The sequence below is a fragment of the Cyprinodon variegatus genome, unplaced genomic scaffold, assembly GCF_000732505.1.
Source record: "Cyprinodon variegatus isolate N-32 unplaced genomic scaffold, C_variegatus-1.0 Scaffold224, whole genome shotgun sequence".
In the NCBI taxonomy this organism is placed as follows: domain Eukaryota; kingdom Metazoa; phylum Chordata; class Actinopteri; order Cyprinodontiformes; family Cyprinodontidae; genus Cyprinodon; species Cyprinodon variegatus.
Window position 1 is genome coordinate 67,919 of NW_015150677.1, and position 18,761 is coordinate 86,679.

At 37.2% G+C, this 18,761-nt stretch overlaps 1 protein-coding gene across 4 annotated transcripts in view; it reads left to right on the plus strand.

Annotated features, from left to right (window-relative positions):
* Window positions 1-18,761, plus strand: part of LOC107088620 (microtubule-associated protein 4-like) — a 100,717-nt gene that overhangs the window by 42,898 nt on the left and 39,058 nt on the right. For all 4 annotated transcript variants that reach the window (XM_015380904.1, XM_015380906.1, XM_015380908.1 and 1 more), the window contains one exon: window positions 4,080-5,336. In XM_015380904.1, coding sequence (XP_015236390.1) covers window positions 4,080-5,336 — 1,257 coding nt within the window. The remainder of the gene's footprint in view (window positions 1-4,079; window positions 5,337-18,761) is intronic.

Genomic DNA, 18,761 nt, shown 5'->3' on the forward strand with positions numbered 1-18,761 from the left:
CCTGTGAGCAAAGACAGAGGCAGATTAGAATCAGGTTTCTTTCTCTGAGATAACAAAGATTCAGTCAGGTAACAGAGGCTCAGGTTTGCTAACCAAACTAGGTCAACACTGCGGCGTTGAAGGAAGGTCTGGCAGCTGCTTATGTAGGGAAGGTCTCCTGATGAGCAGACGAGCTCCAGGTGTGCTGGAGGGCTCCCGCCCAGGCGACCCACGGCGCACTCTGCTGGAGAAAGGTGGTACATCCCCAGATCCCAACAAAAAAAAAGTTATAAAAAAGAAAACCTTTAAAAAATTAAAATAAAAAACTTAATTGACTGACGGTAAGAAAAGGTTTGTGTGTCTTCTGTGCGATAAAGTAGATATATGGTTTCAATTGTATATTGTTTTTTTGTTTTGTTTTTTGTTGGAATTTGTTTTTTACACTCAAGGATGGATGGATGGATGGATGGATGGATGGATGGATGGATGGATGGATGGATGGATGGATGGATGGATGGATGGATGGATGGATGGAAAATAAAAAAATGAGATCATGCAACATGAGACCTTATCCGATGTTTTAAGCAGTCTGGTATATAGTATATGTGTTCAGTTTCCCTGTGCATTCTCATTATTGCCTTACAATGACAATGTCTTTTAACTGGAGACATTAGCTTTCTTAGTTCAGTCTTTTGAGACTTGAACCAACCTAAGCATCACCAGAGAGGTTAATAAGAGCAAAATGAAAAATAAGGGCTTAACAAAAATTATCTGTGTTCTTTCTATTGGCAGTCCAGTGAGAAATCAGTGAAAAATGTTGGAATATTCTACTTATATGGTATCCATCTATTGATTTTTTTATAAACCTGGGTTTCTCTCCATTTTCTCTCAAATACATTATTGAGGAATTCATCTGTTTTAAACCTTTGATAAAAAAAACAGCTCACTGCACAAGTACTTTTTCCTCATGCAAGTGTTGCTTTTAAGAAGAGGAAACAATAGACCTCTCCTCTGAGTAGTCTCTATTCATCTCTATATTGCTTACATCTGTGTGTTTGTGAGCTGTGGAAGGGTAGCCTTATTTTTCAAGACATTCTGTCCTGTGAGGAAGCCAGCAAGATTGAGTTTCAGTGAAAACCATACGAGGGAACTCTACAGGGGACACATATGTTTAGAGGTTGGCTGTGAAAAGTAGCAGACAGATAATCATGATGCAGCCTGTATAGGCTGTAAAGAACAGAAGGAGTTTGTTGTTAGCCCTCAGCTCTGCTCGTTGGCTCCATCAGGTGTCGGCTGGTGCAACTGCAGCTGTGTCTGTTTGCTCATGTAGATAAATGGCTCTCAAAGCAAATCAAAACATGTAGGTTCTTCATGCACAGTAAGTCTCCATGACGTTTTGCCTATTTATTTGTTTATTTATACCTATGTGTATGTTGTGATATGAGCTGATTTTCTTATTCAGTTCAACTCAAAAATCTTTATAGCTGTATGAAGAAAGCATCTTCTATAGTGGTCTTGCGCCAGATATGGAGAAGCATTTAACCCAAAACACTTGTTGTTTAACTGTCTTCTGATAAAGCTCCTCATGTCCATTATGTTCTTCATTTTATGAAGAATTATACTTTAGAAATATCTCTCCAGAGGTTCTGGAGGATTTCTTAAATCAGAGCCAACCTTCTTTATTAGCTTATTGAGCTTCTTTAAGTAATTTGATCTGATGCTGTTACCCCACCACGTGATGGTAGCAAAGATCACACTCTCCACAACAGATGTATGCAGCATCTTAATGCTCTATGTCTAGATTTAATAAACAATTTATAATTGATTGCCAGGTTGAATGTCAAACAGAATTTTTTAGTAGGTATGCCATCGTCGGAAAGATATTATCTCAGCAGATTCTTCAGGATAATATTGTACAAAAACAATAAACAGGCATTTGGGGATAATTGTTCGCTGATTTTAATTGATCGCTTGACATTTTGCCAAACATAGATACAATAAAAAATCTACGTTGCTCATTATTGGTGATTAACTGAGATGCTTTCACAGTTAAAATGCAGATCATGAGATATTGGGGGGAATTAAGTGCTAATTTATGCCGTTTTTTTCTATAGGATATGGGAATACAGTTTAAGTATAGTTCCACTACATACCATATAAAACATAAATTGCATTACTTCTGTACAGTTACATTATATCTGACATAATACATACTGTCATTTATTGCTTCTACTAAGGAGGGTTTTTGGAAACAAAATATCTGAAATGCTAAGCTGATGCTGTCAAGTTTGTTCTGTTTTGATATGACTTGTGGAGGATATCAGCACGTTTAATATTACTATTATTACAAAACCTATAGAAAATTGTCTCTTACTTAAAAAGGGATAAAGGCAGGTTGCAAAACATAAGCAGGAAGCTGTAGCGGCCAATATCTCACTATTACCCTCTCTCATTATGAACATCATTTTAAAGTGTAAAATAGCCATAGAAAAGCCATTATATGCAAAGCCAATGCCATAGTTCTGAAAGCTACCCACATGAAATGAGCCCACATGATTTTAAGAAATTTGCAAGGACAAAAGCACCTAAAGAGCTGTGTGGCAAGCTTGTGATGGGTGTAAAAATATAGACAGAACACCAAAAACTATAAATCAAGAATAAGGTTTTAAAAAATAGAACAAAGCCTTGGTTTTTAGCAAATACTTGGGGTCAAATAATTATCTTGTAGATATTATTATATGCACCAAAAACATAATTTATAACAGAGCTAGTTGAAGTTTAAATAGCTGATCTCTGGATGTATCGTTATATTGTATTATCTAGAGGAAATATGGGTCTACTAAGGTTGGCAATTATGAAAAAAACTCCATAAGGGAGAATCTCAGGGGTTGCAACAGCCCCTGCAATGAATAACATTAGGTCTTATACACGACCACATTCTTGATTGAAAGGCACAACAAAAAGAGCAATTTTATAACATTTAAAGCATATAACAGTAAAGAAAGAATTCATTCCGAGCAGTAGCACCTTCCCAGCTCTGCAATTTGTAGACTGTACAAGACATTTATGAAATTAGATTGACATTCATTGTTATTACACATGCCACATGTACTCTACAAGGCAAAGAAAAATGCAGATTAGCTCCAACGTGCGGTTCATAAGCAGTTACAAGATCCATCCATCCATCCATCCATCCATCCATCCATCCATCCATCCATCCATCCAACCAACCAACCAACTTTTTTTCTCTCTGGTCAGGTTTTTTGCATGTCCCAGGTTTAAAGTTTCACCTTTTATGGCAATATAAGGTATAGTGGGGGATGTTCTTTTTCTGCGTGGATCATCAAAATAAGTGTTCCTCCCAGTTGTCAATCATTCTGGTGATATGTTTACGTAAGGCCATCCTACTCTACGTGCTCATCCTCCTTTTCACTTACAGGTGGTGAGTCTGACATAGTCTGACAAAATTGCAAATCTTCTTTTGGAAAGTAAGGTTGTATGATTGATGCAAAGAGGAACTTTTAAACAGAGCGTGCACAACGAGAAAAGGGCTTGTGCATGCCCTTGCATGAGTTTAATAGCTTTTCCCTCTCAGAAGTGGGTACAGGGTTGTGCATGTGTCTTTTTTTTTAAGTGGAGAGGGGGGGTCTTTTCAAAAATTAGCGAAAATCCTCCACTATACCTTCAACTATAAATTTCAGTTTTGTATACATTGGATCAAAGATAGAAACTAGAAACTTTTAAGTTTGTCTTCTGAAACGCCCGGGAACTCTAGGCTAATTAGTCTTGTGGGATGTTGTATCCAATGTTTTGTATACTTAGTAAGGGACTGACATTGGTTATTGAACTAATGTTTAAGTTCCTTAAAAAACAAACAGGCAAGAATGAACTATGTGCTTAGAGCTGTCCGCTTGCAGTCAATCACGCAAGATATTTGAACTTATATGAACTTTACGGTTTATTTAGTTACCAAGTTAATTTTAAGATATGAAAAATATATATAATTTAAAGTAGCCACAATTTGATGGCTTTTGAGCCTATATTTTTGTGACACAGTATATGATTGGTTCCTCCTCTTATAAAACCCTCCCCCTCGGCAGCTCCCGTCCTCTCTCCCAGTGGCTCAGTGGATGACAGCAGTCCCACATCCTCCAATTCTGAACCCCTCAGCCCAGAGAGAATGGGGACAGGGGGAGAGACTGGCAAGCAGCGACGGCGGAAGAAGAAGAGGAAGGGCAGCGATGAGGTCTACGACTTCTTGGAAGAGCAGGAGATTAACACTAACCAATCAAAAGAATGCAGGATGCAAGATGAAGATGGAAGGGTTGCCGAGGAGGACAGAGATGATGAGGAGAACTGGGAGTGGGATATTAGAGAGAGTGGAGGAGGGGGTAGGGTGAAAGGCAGGAAGACCAAGAGTCGGGCAAGACTTCCAGAGGAATGGGGCGCACCTCTGCAACCTGTCTCTCCCACACCAGCTGCCGTTGCCCCAAAGTTTTCCCTAGACACTGCCCCTGATCAAATACCTACAAGTTTCATTAACTGTTCCCATGCTAGTCTTGTAAAAGATCCATCTCCACGTGCCTATGAACCCATGTGTGACGTAGATTACCCTCTGTCTGGTAAAAATGGGCAAAAGGCAAATGAAGACAAAGTTTTAACCAGTAAACAGGAGATCAACAGTAGTCCTACCACTAACACTACCTCTAAAACCGGGGATGTTGGTGGAAGTCTTGCACTATTGTCAGGGGAAAATCTGAGCCCTGTCTCCCAGACCTTCTCTTTCCTCGATTCAGTCCTCCAGACTCCACCAGGCTCCACCCCTGACTCCCAGACTACTACCCCTATCACCAACACTCCTTCTATTGCCACTGCTTCTCTAACTAAGTCTTTTCCTGCAGAAAGTGCCATCCCTATTTCTCAACCTTCCTCTGTTTTCAACCCTGCAAAAAGCATTTCTGACCCTCCTACTGCTTTTACTCCTTCCACCAACCCGCCACCTCCACCTCCTGCAACAGCTGCATCAACCCTCAATGTCAATGCTGAGCCCTTTGTCCCCTCAGGCATGTTCATGTCCTCCACTGCTACTCCAGCTGTTAGTACAGCGACAGCAGCTTTGCCAGGTTCCCCTGCTCCTTTATCCACCACTAGCTCAGTTAGCCCCCTTTGTTCCTCCTTGGCTCACTCTAAAAATGAATCCACCCCCTCCTCATTATCAGACACTTCCCCAAAAAGTGTAGACATGTCACTGAGTTCACCCAATCCTTCCTCCTCCATCACCCAAGCGGCCCCTCCTTCCTTCCTTGTTCACACTGAGCACCAGGAGTCCTCGTCGACACAGCTCCCCCTTCTGGAAGGTTGGTGAACTACAGGAAAAATAAGAATGACCTTTGGGACTGATTTTAACAGAAGTTTTTATAAGCTAGGATAGTTAAAAGTAGCATTGTTTGTCTCTTTGTATGCATGGCTACGTATGTGGATTGAGCCCCAGACCTGTTTGGTGGCTGATCCTTTCCTTTTTGAATGTGTAACAGCAAGGGCCCGACAAACTGATCTTTTTCTTTTAGTTCTCAATAAATTCTTAATTGAATGAAAGTATTCAATAAACCTTTATAATGTGACCATCGGCCAGATATTTGAGTCGTGACAAGACTCCCCCTTACTGCTGGCATAAATACGGGATCCAAATGTGTATATAGACTTATTTTACCAGTCGGGCCCTTAATAACCAACCCCTAAGGCTAAAAGCTTAAACTGTTTCATCTGATGTTCCTCAGCCTGCTTCTGTGTATCAGTTACCATGATCACAACAAGTGTGTAACCTGACCTGCTGCTTCAGATAGCTGGTCTGCTTGTTCCTGTCTACTGTTTCATGAGAATTATCATCTGCCTGTCTAACCCTCTGATTTGTCCCTTTTGTCTGTAGACCCATACACCTAACCTAAGTTCATGCATGGCAAAGTCAATTTGCTGTTGCGTTTTTTCAGTGTTATGGCAACTTTGGTCTCAAACTACTGTGCAGTTACAAATTAGTGGTAGATCATTAACATGCCTTAAGTGCTTTGCAAAAGTATTCATATCCCATAAAGATTTACTATTTTCCTCATTATCTCACATTGCAACAATGCCGTTGTATGTATTTGAGTTGGATTTTGTCTGATAGACCTTTTCAAATGTATGTAATAACCACAATTAAAATTATACATAGCTTTTAAAATTTTTATCATTAAAAATATGAAAATGTGAATTTTATATTCAGTTCAATCTAAACTAAATATGCTATGTAAAATCAACTGGAAACTATTTTTTGTTGAAAAGCTCAAGCACCAATGAACAAGTTCCTTTAGCACCAACTCTTAACTTAAGAACCATTTTCTTCAGAAGTCTAATGCAAGGCTTAAACACCTGTGTTCACAAATACTCTCCCTCTAATACAAAGAATAATTGGCACAAACCATTATAGACGTACAGATCTGGTAGAAGAAACCCTGAAGGACTGGCAGCTACTACTGCAGCAACAGGTGGTTAAGCAAAGTATGGCACCTTGGTAAACCAAGCAAACGTTACAATGGTCTATCAAATAAAATCCTGATAAAAAAAGAGTAATTATATTTTTGCAAAATGCTCAACTGCGTTTGCAATTATTATTGCATTATTATTTGAGATACATCTAGAGTGTAAGTTGTAAAAATCACTACTTGCACAATTGATTTTAAGTCAGATTTCTGAAACTATGTTCCTGATTTTATGTTAAATGGCAACCCATTATAAAAAAGTGACATATCCCAATGGGCACAGAAAGTTTTACTTCCTAGAGCATTTAGATTGGAGTCATATATTCCTTTTTTTTTTACCTTGCTGTGTTTGCAGTCACTTCAGCCATTTTCTTGATGAACCAAACATTGTAATCTTATCACACAGGATTTTACAAGAATCTGTGGATTCATCAGTTAAGGTTTTCTGCATTTGTTATTGCTATAGAATGGTACAGCTCTTAAAACTTGACCATCCACGTGCATCCAGTGCTCAAAGACTGATGAAAGAAAAAACTCTAATCTAGTGCTTCCATCATATAGTGATTCACTTTGCACAAGTATAGAAGTATTTTACAGAAACACTATTTTTTTTAAAGCATAGCTATTAGACATTTTATACAAAATAAACTTAACCAAACCTTTTCTATTTAAATGCACCTTAAACTCTAATTATCAGCTTATTTAATGTCATGTTAGCAGGCAATTGCTTAAGGTGTGGTAGTACCAATTCTCTTGAATAACTATTAGTAAAGCTTTAAATATAAAACACATTATATATTAGATAATCCTATACTTGACTAATATTATGTGGTAGAGGCCTAACACTAGGTTAATCTAGTTAGAATTTACTACTGTGTGACTGTTTAATATAGGGAAGTTAATTGCACAAGGACTAAATGTATTTTTTTCTATCTACCCCACATCCCTTTCTTTTTTTGTGATGCCTCCAAAATGGGATTTCCATCACCAGGTAAGACATGTTTACTTCCTACAAATGTAAATGTTTTAAGACAACAGGGGCTCCTTCATTAATTTTACTGTGCATTTCAGTAAGACAGAGCGCTATCTTATTCATTAATAAATATGTGTCACAGAGACTTTCTAAGCTCCATACTGTAGGTTCTAACCTTAATTTGAACAAACTATAAACCGGGCCTCTGTTAAGAGTGTAGGGTTCATACTTTTATAATTGGTTCAATATTTAGAAAAACTGTAATTAAACAGATTTTAGTGAGCTGTGCTGCCATGCTTTACCAATATTTTGTGACATTGATGGTAAAAATAAAAAAACACTCCTTTTTTATGTTATGTGTAAATATGTAAAACATAAAAACCTAACTGAGCTCTATCAGGTTCTTAAATTATTTAAATAACCTGGAGCATGAGAGCACACTGCTCTTTCATTGTATATTAGGAAAAAAATAAGAAAACATGAAATATCCAGATTTGGCAGTATGCTTGCACTTTTACTCCATTTGGATGACGAATTAAGCTCCAACTTCATAGCTGGTGTCTCAACATTTGATTTAGTATTTATACATTATGTCCTTTCCTCATGAAACCATCTATTTGGTGAATTGCTTAATTTCTAACTGCAGCAAAACACCCAGATAACATGAGGCAGCTCCACAGTTAGGAAAACCTTTTGAGGTTTGCAAACATCCTCCTTTTGTTTTATTAGATCACAGTTTGTGTCTTCAAAATGATGGTCGCAGGTCCCGAGTCACTTTGGACATTGTAATTTATTATTTTTTGTTGATTTAGGGCAATTAGCTTTTTCCTCTTTTTTAGCCATTGCCAGTACAGGCCTTGTTTCACTGTCTTCTCTGTCCTGCCACCATCTTCACAAGGTTGTTTTGATCGGGTCAAGGGTTGATTCCCCACATTCAACACTAAAACATTTTAATTTCTAAACAAAATAATTTTTTCACTGCCAGCAGCTTCAAAAGTATAATGTGATCATCTGGCTTTTCATTGCAGTTTGAAGGGTAGTNTTGACCCGATCAAAACAACCTTGTGAAGATGGTGGCAGGACAGAGAAGACAGTGAAACAAGGCCTGTACTGGCAATGGCTAAAAAAGAGGAAAAAGCTAATTGCCCTAAATCAACAAAAAATAATAAATTACAATGTCCAAAGTGACTCGGGACCTGCGACCATCATTTTGAAGACACAAACTGTGATCTAATAAAACAAAAGGAGGATGTTTGCAAACCTCAAAAGGTTTTCCTAACTGTGGAGCTGCCTCATGTTATCTGGGTGTTTTGCTGCAGTTAGAAATTAAGCAATTCACCAAATAGATGGTTTCATGAGGAAAGGACATAATGTATAAATACTAAATCAAATGTTGAGACACCAGCTATGAAGTTGGAGCTTAATTGGCCATCCAAATGGAGTAAAAGTGGAAGCATACTGCCAAATCTGGATATTTCATGCTTTCTTAGTTTTTTCCCAATATACAATGACAGAGCAGCGTCTGCTGTGTGCTCTCATGCTCCAGGTTACATTTAAATAATTTAAGAACCTGAATTACCTGATGTTTTTCATTCAGTCATGTTTTTGGACTGTGTGAGGAAGCCGGAGTACCCAGAGAGAACCCATGTAGTAGATATATTCAGACTATGAATAACAGCTTTTAATGGCTGTAGTAAACAACATTTAAAAATGTTCAGTGGAGGAATTAACATATCAACTACAGTAATGGATAACCTTCGTAGGGATGACCGTATTAAATGCTGAGCTCAAGTCAATGAATAAAAATCTGGCATATGTGGAGCGCCATTATCCTTCTGGGTAATGGCACTCTGTTCTATTGTGCGGAAACAGAGTGCAGCTGCATGGAGACTGCATCTTCGGTGCTCCTATTCTCACAACAGGCGGGCTTTAAGATATTTTAGAACCAGCTACTGTAAGCATTTTTTGTGACTGTTGTACTGGGTAGGAATTGATGGTAGTCATTTTGGCATTAATACTCAAAAAAATACACTACAACCCAGGGTAAAGCAATGTATCTACTCTAGTGTCTGATAAGGCAACAGCTGTGTTAGTCATACTCCTGGATGTAAGCATTTGAAAATACCTTTATGTTTTTATTAAAAAAGCTTTTTCTTTTGTTGTTGTTTTTTTTTTTTTTGTATACCATAAATCTGAAAAACAAACAAACATGACATTGGATTTACCATTGCGTAGTCTGCTTCAAGCAATTAGTCTTGGTTCTTATGGACTCTGAATTTAAATATTGAATGTGGGGCACTATAGAGAGCCGATTACTTTCTCCGCAGCGTTAACTGGGCTACAGTAAGATTTTATGGGTGGATTATCCCCCCCCCATCCTTTTGCTTTCCTTTTTCAACCTCTGTTTCTTTTTCTGTTTGTGCCTCCAACATTCCCTCTGATGCTGTTCAATCAGATGTACTAATCCAGTTCAGTTTTAAGCTTCATCTGTATTTCTTTAAAATGAGGCTACTATACCATGACCCCCATCCTGTCTTGCGTATCTCCATTGTGGACCAATGCGTCTTTTTTTGCCCCTTCCTTTTCACACGCAGTGTCGTCTTTCTCTCATCTCTCCACGTCTTTGCCCTTTTTGTCTCCTCCATCCACCTGACATCTTCCCCTCTCTTGCTCAGACTCCCTGTGGCGCCGCAGCACTGTAATAATCAATGCATCCACAATTTGGGTTTAGATGTCATGGGGTGGGGGGTTTGTTTGGTTGTTGGTAGACTAGGAGGGCGTTGTCAGGGAGACGTGGGAGGCGGTTACCATGGAAACAAGAAGACTCTGCAAGTGATGGTTGGGGAGGGGGGGTCGAGAAAGGGTGGACTGGGTGTGACAGGCAGTGAGCTCGAAGACTAAAAATAGACGCACACTGACAAGATCCTCCCCCTCATACCACCACCACCACCTCCAGCTTTGCTCACTCCTTCGCTCTGCCCAGCGCTATAGGCAACCAGCTGTAGCGTCTCTTCTTCCTGTTTTTATCCTTCCCCAGTTGGTGCTATGCAATGTGTGACCTTCAAAACAGGACATTTTCTATTTCCACTGCATAAACACATCCACTGCAGAGTAACTGGTCTCATGTGAGGCTATTTAAAACTCTTCTAATTAATAAACATACGCCTCTTTTTTTAAAGTATTTTCTGAGATGTATTTTGTTTCTTAAAGTTTAAGAGAGAAAAATTGGCTTTTTTTTTTTTACATAAGTTTTTAAAAACAATTTATTTTGTTCTGTTGGTGAGGTTCATGGTAGGTAGAGTATTTATGTTCAAAAAGCATAGAAAAATAAACTTGTGAGTGCTTCCAACAGAGGAATCAATGAGAGCATGTTCATCACATTTGGAGACATAATTTAAAAATGAGCTCTTACAGAGGCGCTATTCCTAAAAACAAATAGAACCAGTGAACGAGACATCATTAAGAAAAGAGTGTCATTATACTGGTGCATTAGCTGGCCCTAATTAACCTGAGCAAAGAAGTCCTCGCAAAAACGGCTAACATGCATGACTACCACAGCTCTATGTAGAGGCTATAAATGAGCTAATCTAATGTCTCTGCTGTGCTCACAGCTCTGTGATGTTCTGTTTAATGTGGCCGCATTGTTAGAGCTACTCAATTTAACATTAACAGACATTTATAACCAAAATGATACCCTTTAAGATATAGCTAGCATGGTGTCATATTAGATGTAGCATGCTAACAAATGTCACAACACATTAGCATTTTAAATAAGGTCAAGGTCAAAGTCGTATCTGCGCTAATTGATTCAAGGACTTTCGGGAAAATATTTAATAGAATAATCAACACATAAAACCATTTCTTCCAGGAACTGAAAAAAATGTGTATTGATATTTTTCAGAGCCTTTAATGTCAACCTTGTGGTCACGTTTAAAGGAAAGTTATAGGATCATCGGGCCTTTGATCCTGTATTTTGCCTTATCCTTAAGTATCTTACTTTGAAATGAAGTAACAACCCTTAGTTACTCTTTGTAGAAAGACTGAGTTTGGCTGCATCTTATTGAGATGTTTTAAGGTTACTATATTTATACCCGTAGGTAGCCTTGTTTTGCAGGGGTTTAGGGCACATACATAATCATGTACTCTGTAGAAAAACATACCCAGATCCGTTTGCATCAGGACATGCTGCAGAAATTCTAACAGGACACCATAGAGGGTCCATCTTGAACTTAAAACAGCCAACCTTTAAAGATAAAAATAACAAATATGGGTTTATCTGTAAAATAAAAACAACAGATTTAGCTTTTACGAAACTTTATCCACCACTTTAGGCTTCAGAGGCTACTAATTTAAAAACAAATAACACCAGATGGCTTCTTGTTTGTAAATAATTGAGCTGTACGGTCTCTATACTGCATACTGTATACTGTATTATTTATTTTTTTTGTTAGTAGAAAATTAAACAAGACCTTACTTTGACTTTTGGGAAATTAGAAATTAGTTCCGGATAGTTTTAAACTAGTTTAAACCATTTTACACCACACAGTGTGCACTTGGAGCAAATAAAAGCTTGAGGTTTACGATTAAAATATTATGGGATACCAATAAGACCTACATTTCTGATTGTACAATTAATCTAACAAACAAGATTCTTTCAAAGATATATTCTAATTTACCAAATATGACTGTATTACTGCTAGCTTTTGTAAAATGTTTGTTAAACAACAGTTATAGGACAAATCCAGAAGACTTATGCGTTCAAAAAGAACTATATATTTATTAAGGGAATTTAAACATAAATTACAATAATTTTACAATTACTATTCTAACAAAATAGAATAGATTAGAAGTTCTCTTTCACTCACTCCTTACATTATTTCTGTTTGTTACTCCTGGTGTTTTTCTGCATGGATGCACCATGGGCATTTTAGAAGTTAAATAATAAATTAACTAATAGAACCATTGTGTTTTTTTCCTATAACACTTACTTATATTTTTATGTGGGTTTCGTTTTACACTGACAGTATTTTTCTGTAGCACCTGGTATGTTTTGCTTACTGTTTATACTTTTAGGCAATGCTTCTAATTATAGATTTAGAATATTTTTTCCCTAGAATCCTAAAACAAATCCTCCTGGAGAAATCTCTCCAAACCCTTTGTAATTCAAAGGTGGGATATTACAAGAGTAAGAGGTTAATCGGTGTGCAAAAACAAGAAAAATATTCATTTAGCAATCAGAAATTATGTTTATCTCTCCCTATTATTTTCCTAAGAAAAACACAAATTCACGTAGGTAGTGGGTTAAATTCTATTTTTTAAATATTTTTGTCAGTATTTTGCATGTTAAAAGTTTAAAAAGATATATTTATGTGAAACATAAAGTTAGGACTTCACTTCCTAACTTGCAGAGATGCATATCTGACATGGACTTTGCACTAACAGAAATTACTTATGAAATAATCTATAGCTGAAAGGAAACAGTTGCATAAGCTGATCAGGAAGGCCATTATGCCATTTTTGGATTGGATGCCCTCTGGACTCAGTGCAAGAACCATAACTAAAATAACATCTCTGTTAGATAATGTCAACCACCCCCTGCATGAAGCTGTTGCTGAACTGGAGAGCTCCTTCAGTGACAGACCGCTGCACCCTAAATGCACCAGGAAGCTTTATCAGATATCCTTCCTCCCAGCAGCTGTAAGACTTTATAACCATCCCAACAACCTCAATAAGTCATGCAGATTTTTGCACAGTTTCTATCTTAGTCACTTAAATAACATGTTGCCATCATTTTGCACATCTCTGCTGTTGCTGCTATTTTTATATATCCTCTACTGTAAAAATGTTCACAGCTTTACAATTGATTCTTTATTCTTCAGATGGCTGCATAGTATTTATCCTTGTTAAAAAACTGTACATTGTTTATTTTTTTAACACTTATTCTGTTATTTATATATACTTTTTAATGTCCACATTTGTGTGACCACTTTTGCTGTAATGCTTTTACTGATGTAACACCACAATTTCCAAATTGTAGGACAATACAGGAATTTTCTATTCTATTCTATTCAACTGGCCCAAAAGAGAATTAGAGGCGTAATGATTGAAAAATACAGTGTTAAACTTATGTGCTATTGAAGTATTGCTGTTTGTTCCCACATATCATGTTTACAGGTTGAAATATAGTGACAGTGTTACTTACTGAGCCTATATAATGCTTGTATAATGGTCTGGCTATAAAGCTGATGACAGACAACTTTGCAATATGGAACTATTTCTTTTAGCATGTTTTTTTCTAAAAGCAGTTGGATATTAATATGAATATTTTCAGTTCAAATGTGAGCACATTTCTTTCTCTTTATAAGCAGCTGCAGTGACACATTGGGCCTTTACTTCATGCACAACTTTCCATTAATGTGGTGGAATTTAAACGTGTCAACCGTGTGCCCTAATTAACACCCAACCCCCCCACCCTGATCTCTTCGAAACAAATCAGATCTATCCTTGTCTCAATTACTCTTCCCTTTAATTCCTGATGAGTCTGACCTACTGAAGGTATTAAAAAAAAAAAAGAGGGGAACATACATACAGTAGAAGTGGTTGCTCTGAGGAGTAATCTATCATTCTGTGCCAAATTGCAGGGCCATGTGTCTTCAATTGTAAGTCAGTGCAAAAGTGAGTGAAGTTTTAAGTAATCAAATAAGATTTTTTTTAAAGAAAGAAGAAACCATTCACAATGTGTGTTTCATGAGAAAAAAGCTTTCAATCAGTGGGAGTGTACATTAAAGGTCACTGCCAGAGCTATCAGTCAGTTCAACAGTCATCCTACTGACATTCTGCAGATTTTACAAACACAAAATCAAATTTGATATCTATGGCATCAAAAGATATTCTATATTTTACTGATGTGAAATGATAAAGGTAGTCAGTCCTACTGATTCCTAACCAGTTTTTTTCCTCTCTTAAAAAACATATATCAGCTGTCGAACCCCTGTAATATGCTCACTAGTCTCCTCTGAGCTTTACGCAGCAGATTTCCTGCCAAATATCCATCCTTTCTTGTATTATAAAGTGGAGCAACAGTCTAATGTCTTCCTCTTCCTGTCTGTGGCTCATGGTCCCTCTGTGATTACAGTCAGCAAATTGTTTATGGATGATTATGTAATGAGAGCCATTCATCGTAAATCAGGCTTGACGAGCTGCTGGTCCTGGTATTTCTGTTCAGTTCCCTTCGTGTTTGGGGGACACAGTGGGAATGGTGCGCGACACCAGAGAGCGATCCTTAGAGTCGTTCAGAGAGCTTTTTTCTCTTGCTGAAGAAAAGCTTTTCAAGGAGATGTGTTTATCTAAAGCTAGCCTTCCTACTGCTGATTCTGACTACTTCTCAGCATACTCTGTTATATTATCTTCTACTTATTGTACAAATCCACTGGTTCTGTGTCTCATCTCTCTCTTTTATCTTTTTGCCTCAGAGAAAGAATAAATTTCGCTCTTAACTTTTTTACTTTTACTTCATGTTATAAACAAAATCTTCTATTTTTCTATTATTTGACTTATTGGAAGAACACAAGGTAGCATACTTATGTAAAGTAGAAAGTAAGTAAGTATGTGAAAAGTGTCGCATGCATTATTTTTCAGTCATTTTGAGCTAAATAATTTGAAGAACCACCTTTTGCAAATGTAAGTAATTTATTTGTCTATATCAGCCCAGGTCAGAGACTTTTCTGTTCTAATAGAGAACTATTGATGAATGACCATTTTGAAATCGGGCAACAGATTCTTCCTGAGATTCAGGTCTAGGTGCTGACTGAGTCATTCTTCCACATGGAAGCTAAACATCCTCTAAGCATTTTTGGTTTTTATATGGCTGCTCTCAATTTACTTACTATATATCAATTTCCTCATCAACTATGAGAATATGAAGTTTGTTACATGCTTGCAAAACCAGAGACATTTTTTCTTCTTCTCAAGCTGGCAAGAATGAGAAAAGAGCTTTTTTTATGCTTTGCAAAAACCAAAACTACTAATTTTACAGAAAGTCCTATCCACTGTAGCTTACATCACACTCACAAAAGAATACCGTACATAATAGCAACACATTGTAAGGAGGCCATCTTAGACAGAATGCATCTGAATGCAGACAGGAAGTGATTTGTGCTGCGCTTGCTGCATGGTTCAGCGCAGCAGCGTACTGAAGAGGCTCTGGTTATAGAAACCCTCAGATCCAGGGAGCAAGTTGGGAAGTTCAGACTTGTTAAAGTTTTGTTTCCACAGCGACCGTTTCCAGGTCTATTTTAAGTGTGGAGTAGTTTTAGATTTTGTTGGGGATAATCGGACCAGTGATTTCAATGATCAATACAAATCACATACACAATTTTAGCTTCTCTACAGTATTTTGCTTTCATGTTTTCCCCCGATTAAAAGGTTTCTATTGAGCATGGCTGAACTTTGACCATATCTTGCACAGGCTCCTTTGTGCTGCGTTTGGGGGAAGCAGGACTTCTGTGCCCTTGCTTGGTGCACGCAGTTAAAAATAATGCGTAACAGGGTGCAGAAGTGTGCACGCTGCACCTGTCTGACAATCCCATAAGAATGTAGTGAAATAGACATTTTGAGAAACACTTTAAAAACATTTGTTATTCCTGGCCAAACAGTACCCTGATCCCAAGTCTGATACACCTTTTTTCCTGAATCATGTGTTTCTGTTTGTACACTCATTTTGTCTAACACCCAGATTCCACATCCCCCAGACTGCCAGACTGCCGCGGCACATCTGTGAAAAGCAACGGCAACTGTATCTGCCCACGTGTCTGTGCACAATGACATTTGGAGGGGCTATGGAGAACGTGGAACTGTTCTCATTAATTAACATAACCTATTTGATCCATTGGGCGGACTTGAGGGTATGTGAGCAGGGCAGATGAATAACTGAGGATATGGAATTTAGGGCTAACATTCCCTCGAGGATTTTTCAGAACAGATGGGTTGATGCTAAAAATGAAGTATGGTCATTTGGACTTAATTTACTAATTAATAAACTAGGTGAGAATGTGATTATTAAGTAAATTCTATTTAGGGGTGCCAGAGTAAAGATGTCCCATTCCAAATGCATAAAACACTGTGGTATTGATTTGAAGAAAAAAGAGAAAGCCATGAATCTTTTTTTACTCCACAATTGATGTATTCCAGGGTTGTAAGTAATTGGGGAGGGCACGGTTAAAGCTGCCACTGGACTTTGATGATTTGTGGAGTTTCAACCCTTTGGCTGGCAGTAAACCTTGCCAGCATTTTATTAAAATCGATGACTGAAATAATTCTACAGTATGCCAGCTACATTTTTAACTTCCTCTAAGTATAAGAAATGACTGTTCATTATCTTATCATAGTCCTTAATATGTCATTTTAAATAGAAATCAGTCAAGGTCATTCTCATATACCAAAATGTTCAGCCGAGGTTTCCTTGTGTTCTTTCCAGGAGGGCGCTTTTTGGTTTCAATTAAAGCAAAGCTAAATGTTGGACTCCACACGGTTTCACTTTAGAGGCACTTTATATTAACAAAATAAATGCTCTTCATGCTACATAAACTTGACAGTTTGGAAAATCTCAGTAGAATTTCTTCAATATCCCAATTATTATTCAATTTGTAGGGCCTTAGTGAACAATAATTTGTAAATATAAAACCTCATGATAGCAGCCCTAACCACAAACACATATACACATCTTGTGTATCAATGTGTTTTGGGGAAAAAAAACAGTAGGATGGAAAATAACTAGATGGAGGAGGAAGCTGCTTGAAGGTCCTGCCTGGATTATAATTCATAAACGGAAACTACTTAGTTATAACAGCAATAACATTATTTAAGTACCATGCATGAGAATTACCTTAAACTTTTTATATTACACAGTTACAAACATAAGTCAAACACACTGATATCCTTAAAATACAAATGTTTCTTATATCAGTTGATATGAATTCCAAAGAGCCCAGCCACTGCAGACATGGACCAAAATTTATGTTAACATAAAATTACTGATTATCTGTTTTGTTAAGTCAGTGTTAAAATAAAATGCTGGTAGGTTTGTCATATTAATACTGGATTAAAAAAATGTCTTAAATCTTACAGTCATAAGCCACTGAAATACTGTACCTCAAAAATAATGCAAATAATGCAAAGACATTTTTCTTATTAATATGGAACACATGACAACCCATAATGTTAAAAGATTTGTTGGACAGCAGCTTATATAAATATTATTCTGCACAGGGTTTGGTCCAAAATCACGTTTCTATGTTCTAGAAAAGATTCAGACTGCTTTCAGAGTTTACAGTTTTCAAGACTATATTGATGAAGCTCTCATAACCCATCCTACTATAGCTTACTCGTCAAATCTGTCAGAATAACCTATAGAATTTTAATAGCTCAAATGCAGTAAATTTTTATCTTTACACACTTTTGTACCTCTATAATGACAACTTCACTGCAAGAAAAGGACCACACCGAATGGGAAGCTAATAAGTTATGAATGCTATGGATTCATCTTGAGTATCTTTCAACATTTGGCTTAAGCTTTCTAGTCTGCAGAAACTAAAGTATACTCTTATCATCCCCATTTTATTTAACCCCTCTCCTGTCCTTACTACTAGTATTGCAATCTTCTTGAATATTTCTTCTGCATTTGCCAACTTTGCATATCCACTATTGATTTTTGTCAGATTTTTCTTCCCTCTAAATTTAAACGTGAATTAATTTTTCTCAGATTTGCTTTAGATGAAGGACATGTGTCGTGTTAACACATGGTATTGTTTTGTAGTCCAAAATTCTGTTTTGATGAGTGTATGCAGGGCACAAACCCAGTATGGTTCTGATAAGTGGCAGCTGGCCAATAGATTAAGATATAAAAGATAAATATATATTTTGTCATATAACTTAACTTTAAATGGACATTTAAAATATTTTGAAATATATTAATATGTATTTTTTAGATATTAAAGATACATATTTAATGTTTAATGACTAGTAAAGCATCATTCCATTTTTCGTCGGATTGGTGACGTATTTCCACACTAGGGCGTAAAAATCTTTGCCCATCAACTCTGGTTAAAAGTTGTACAGGCGCAATAGCTCCTCTGCAATACAAAGGTATACAGTAGGAGAGCTCGAGCTGTCAGGAAGTGTATTAGCTCACCACCTCCCGCCACAGTGCAGACATTTTATGGGTGATTGACAGGTCAAGTCATGGGTGCTGAAGACAAATTGGAGCGAGAGAGAGACATAGAGACATAGCGTAAGAA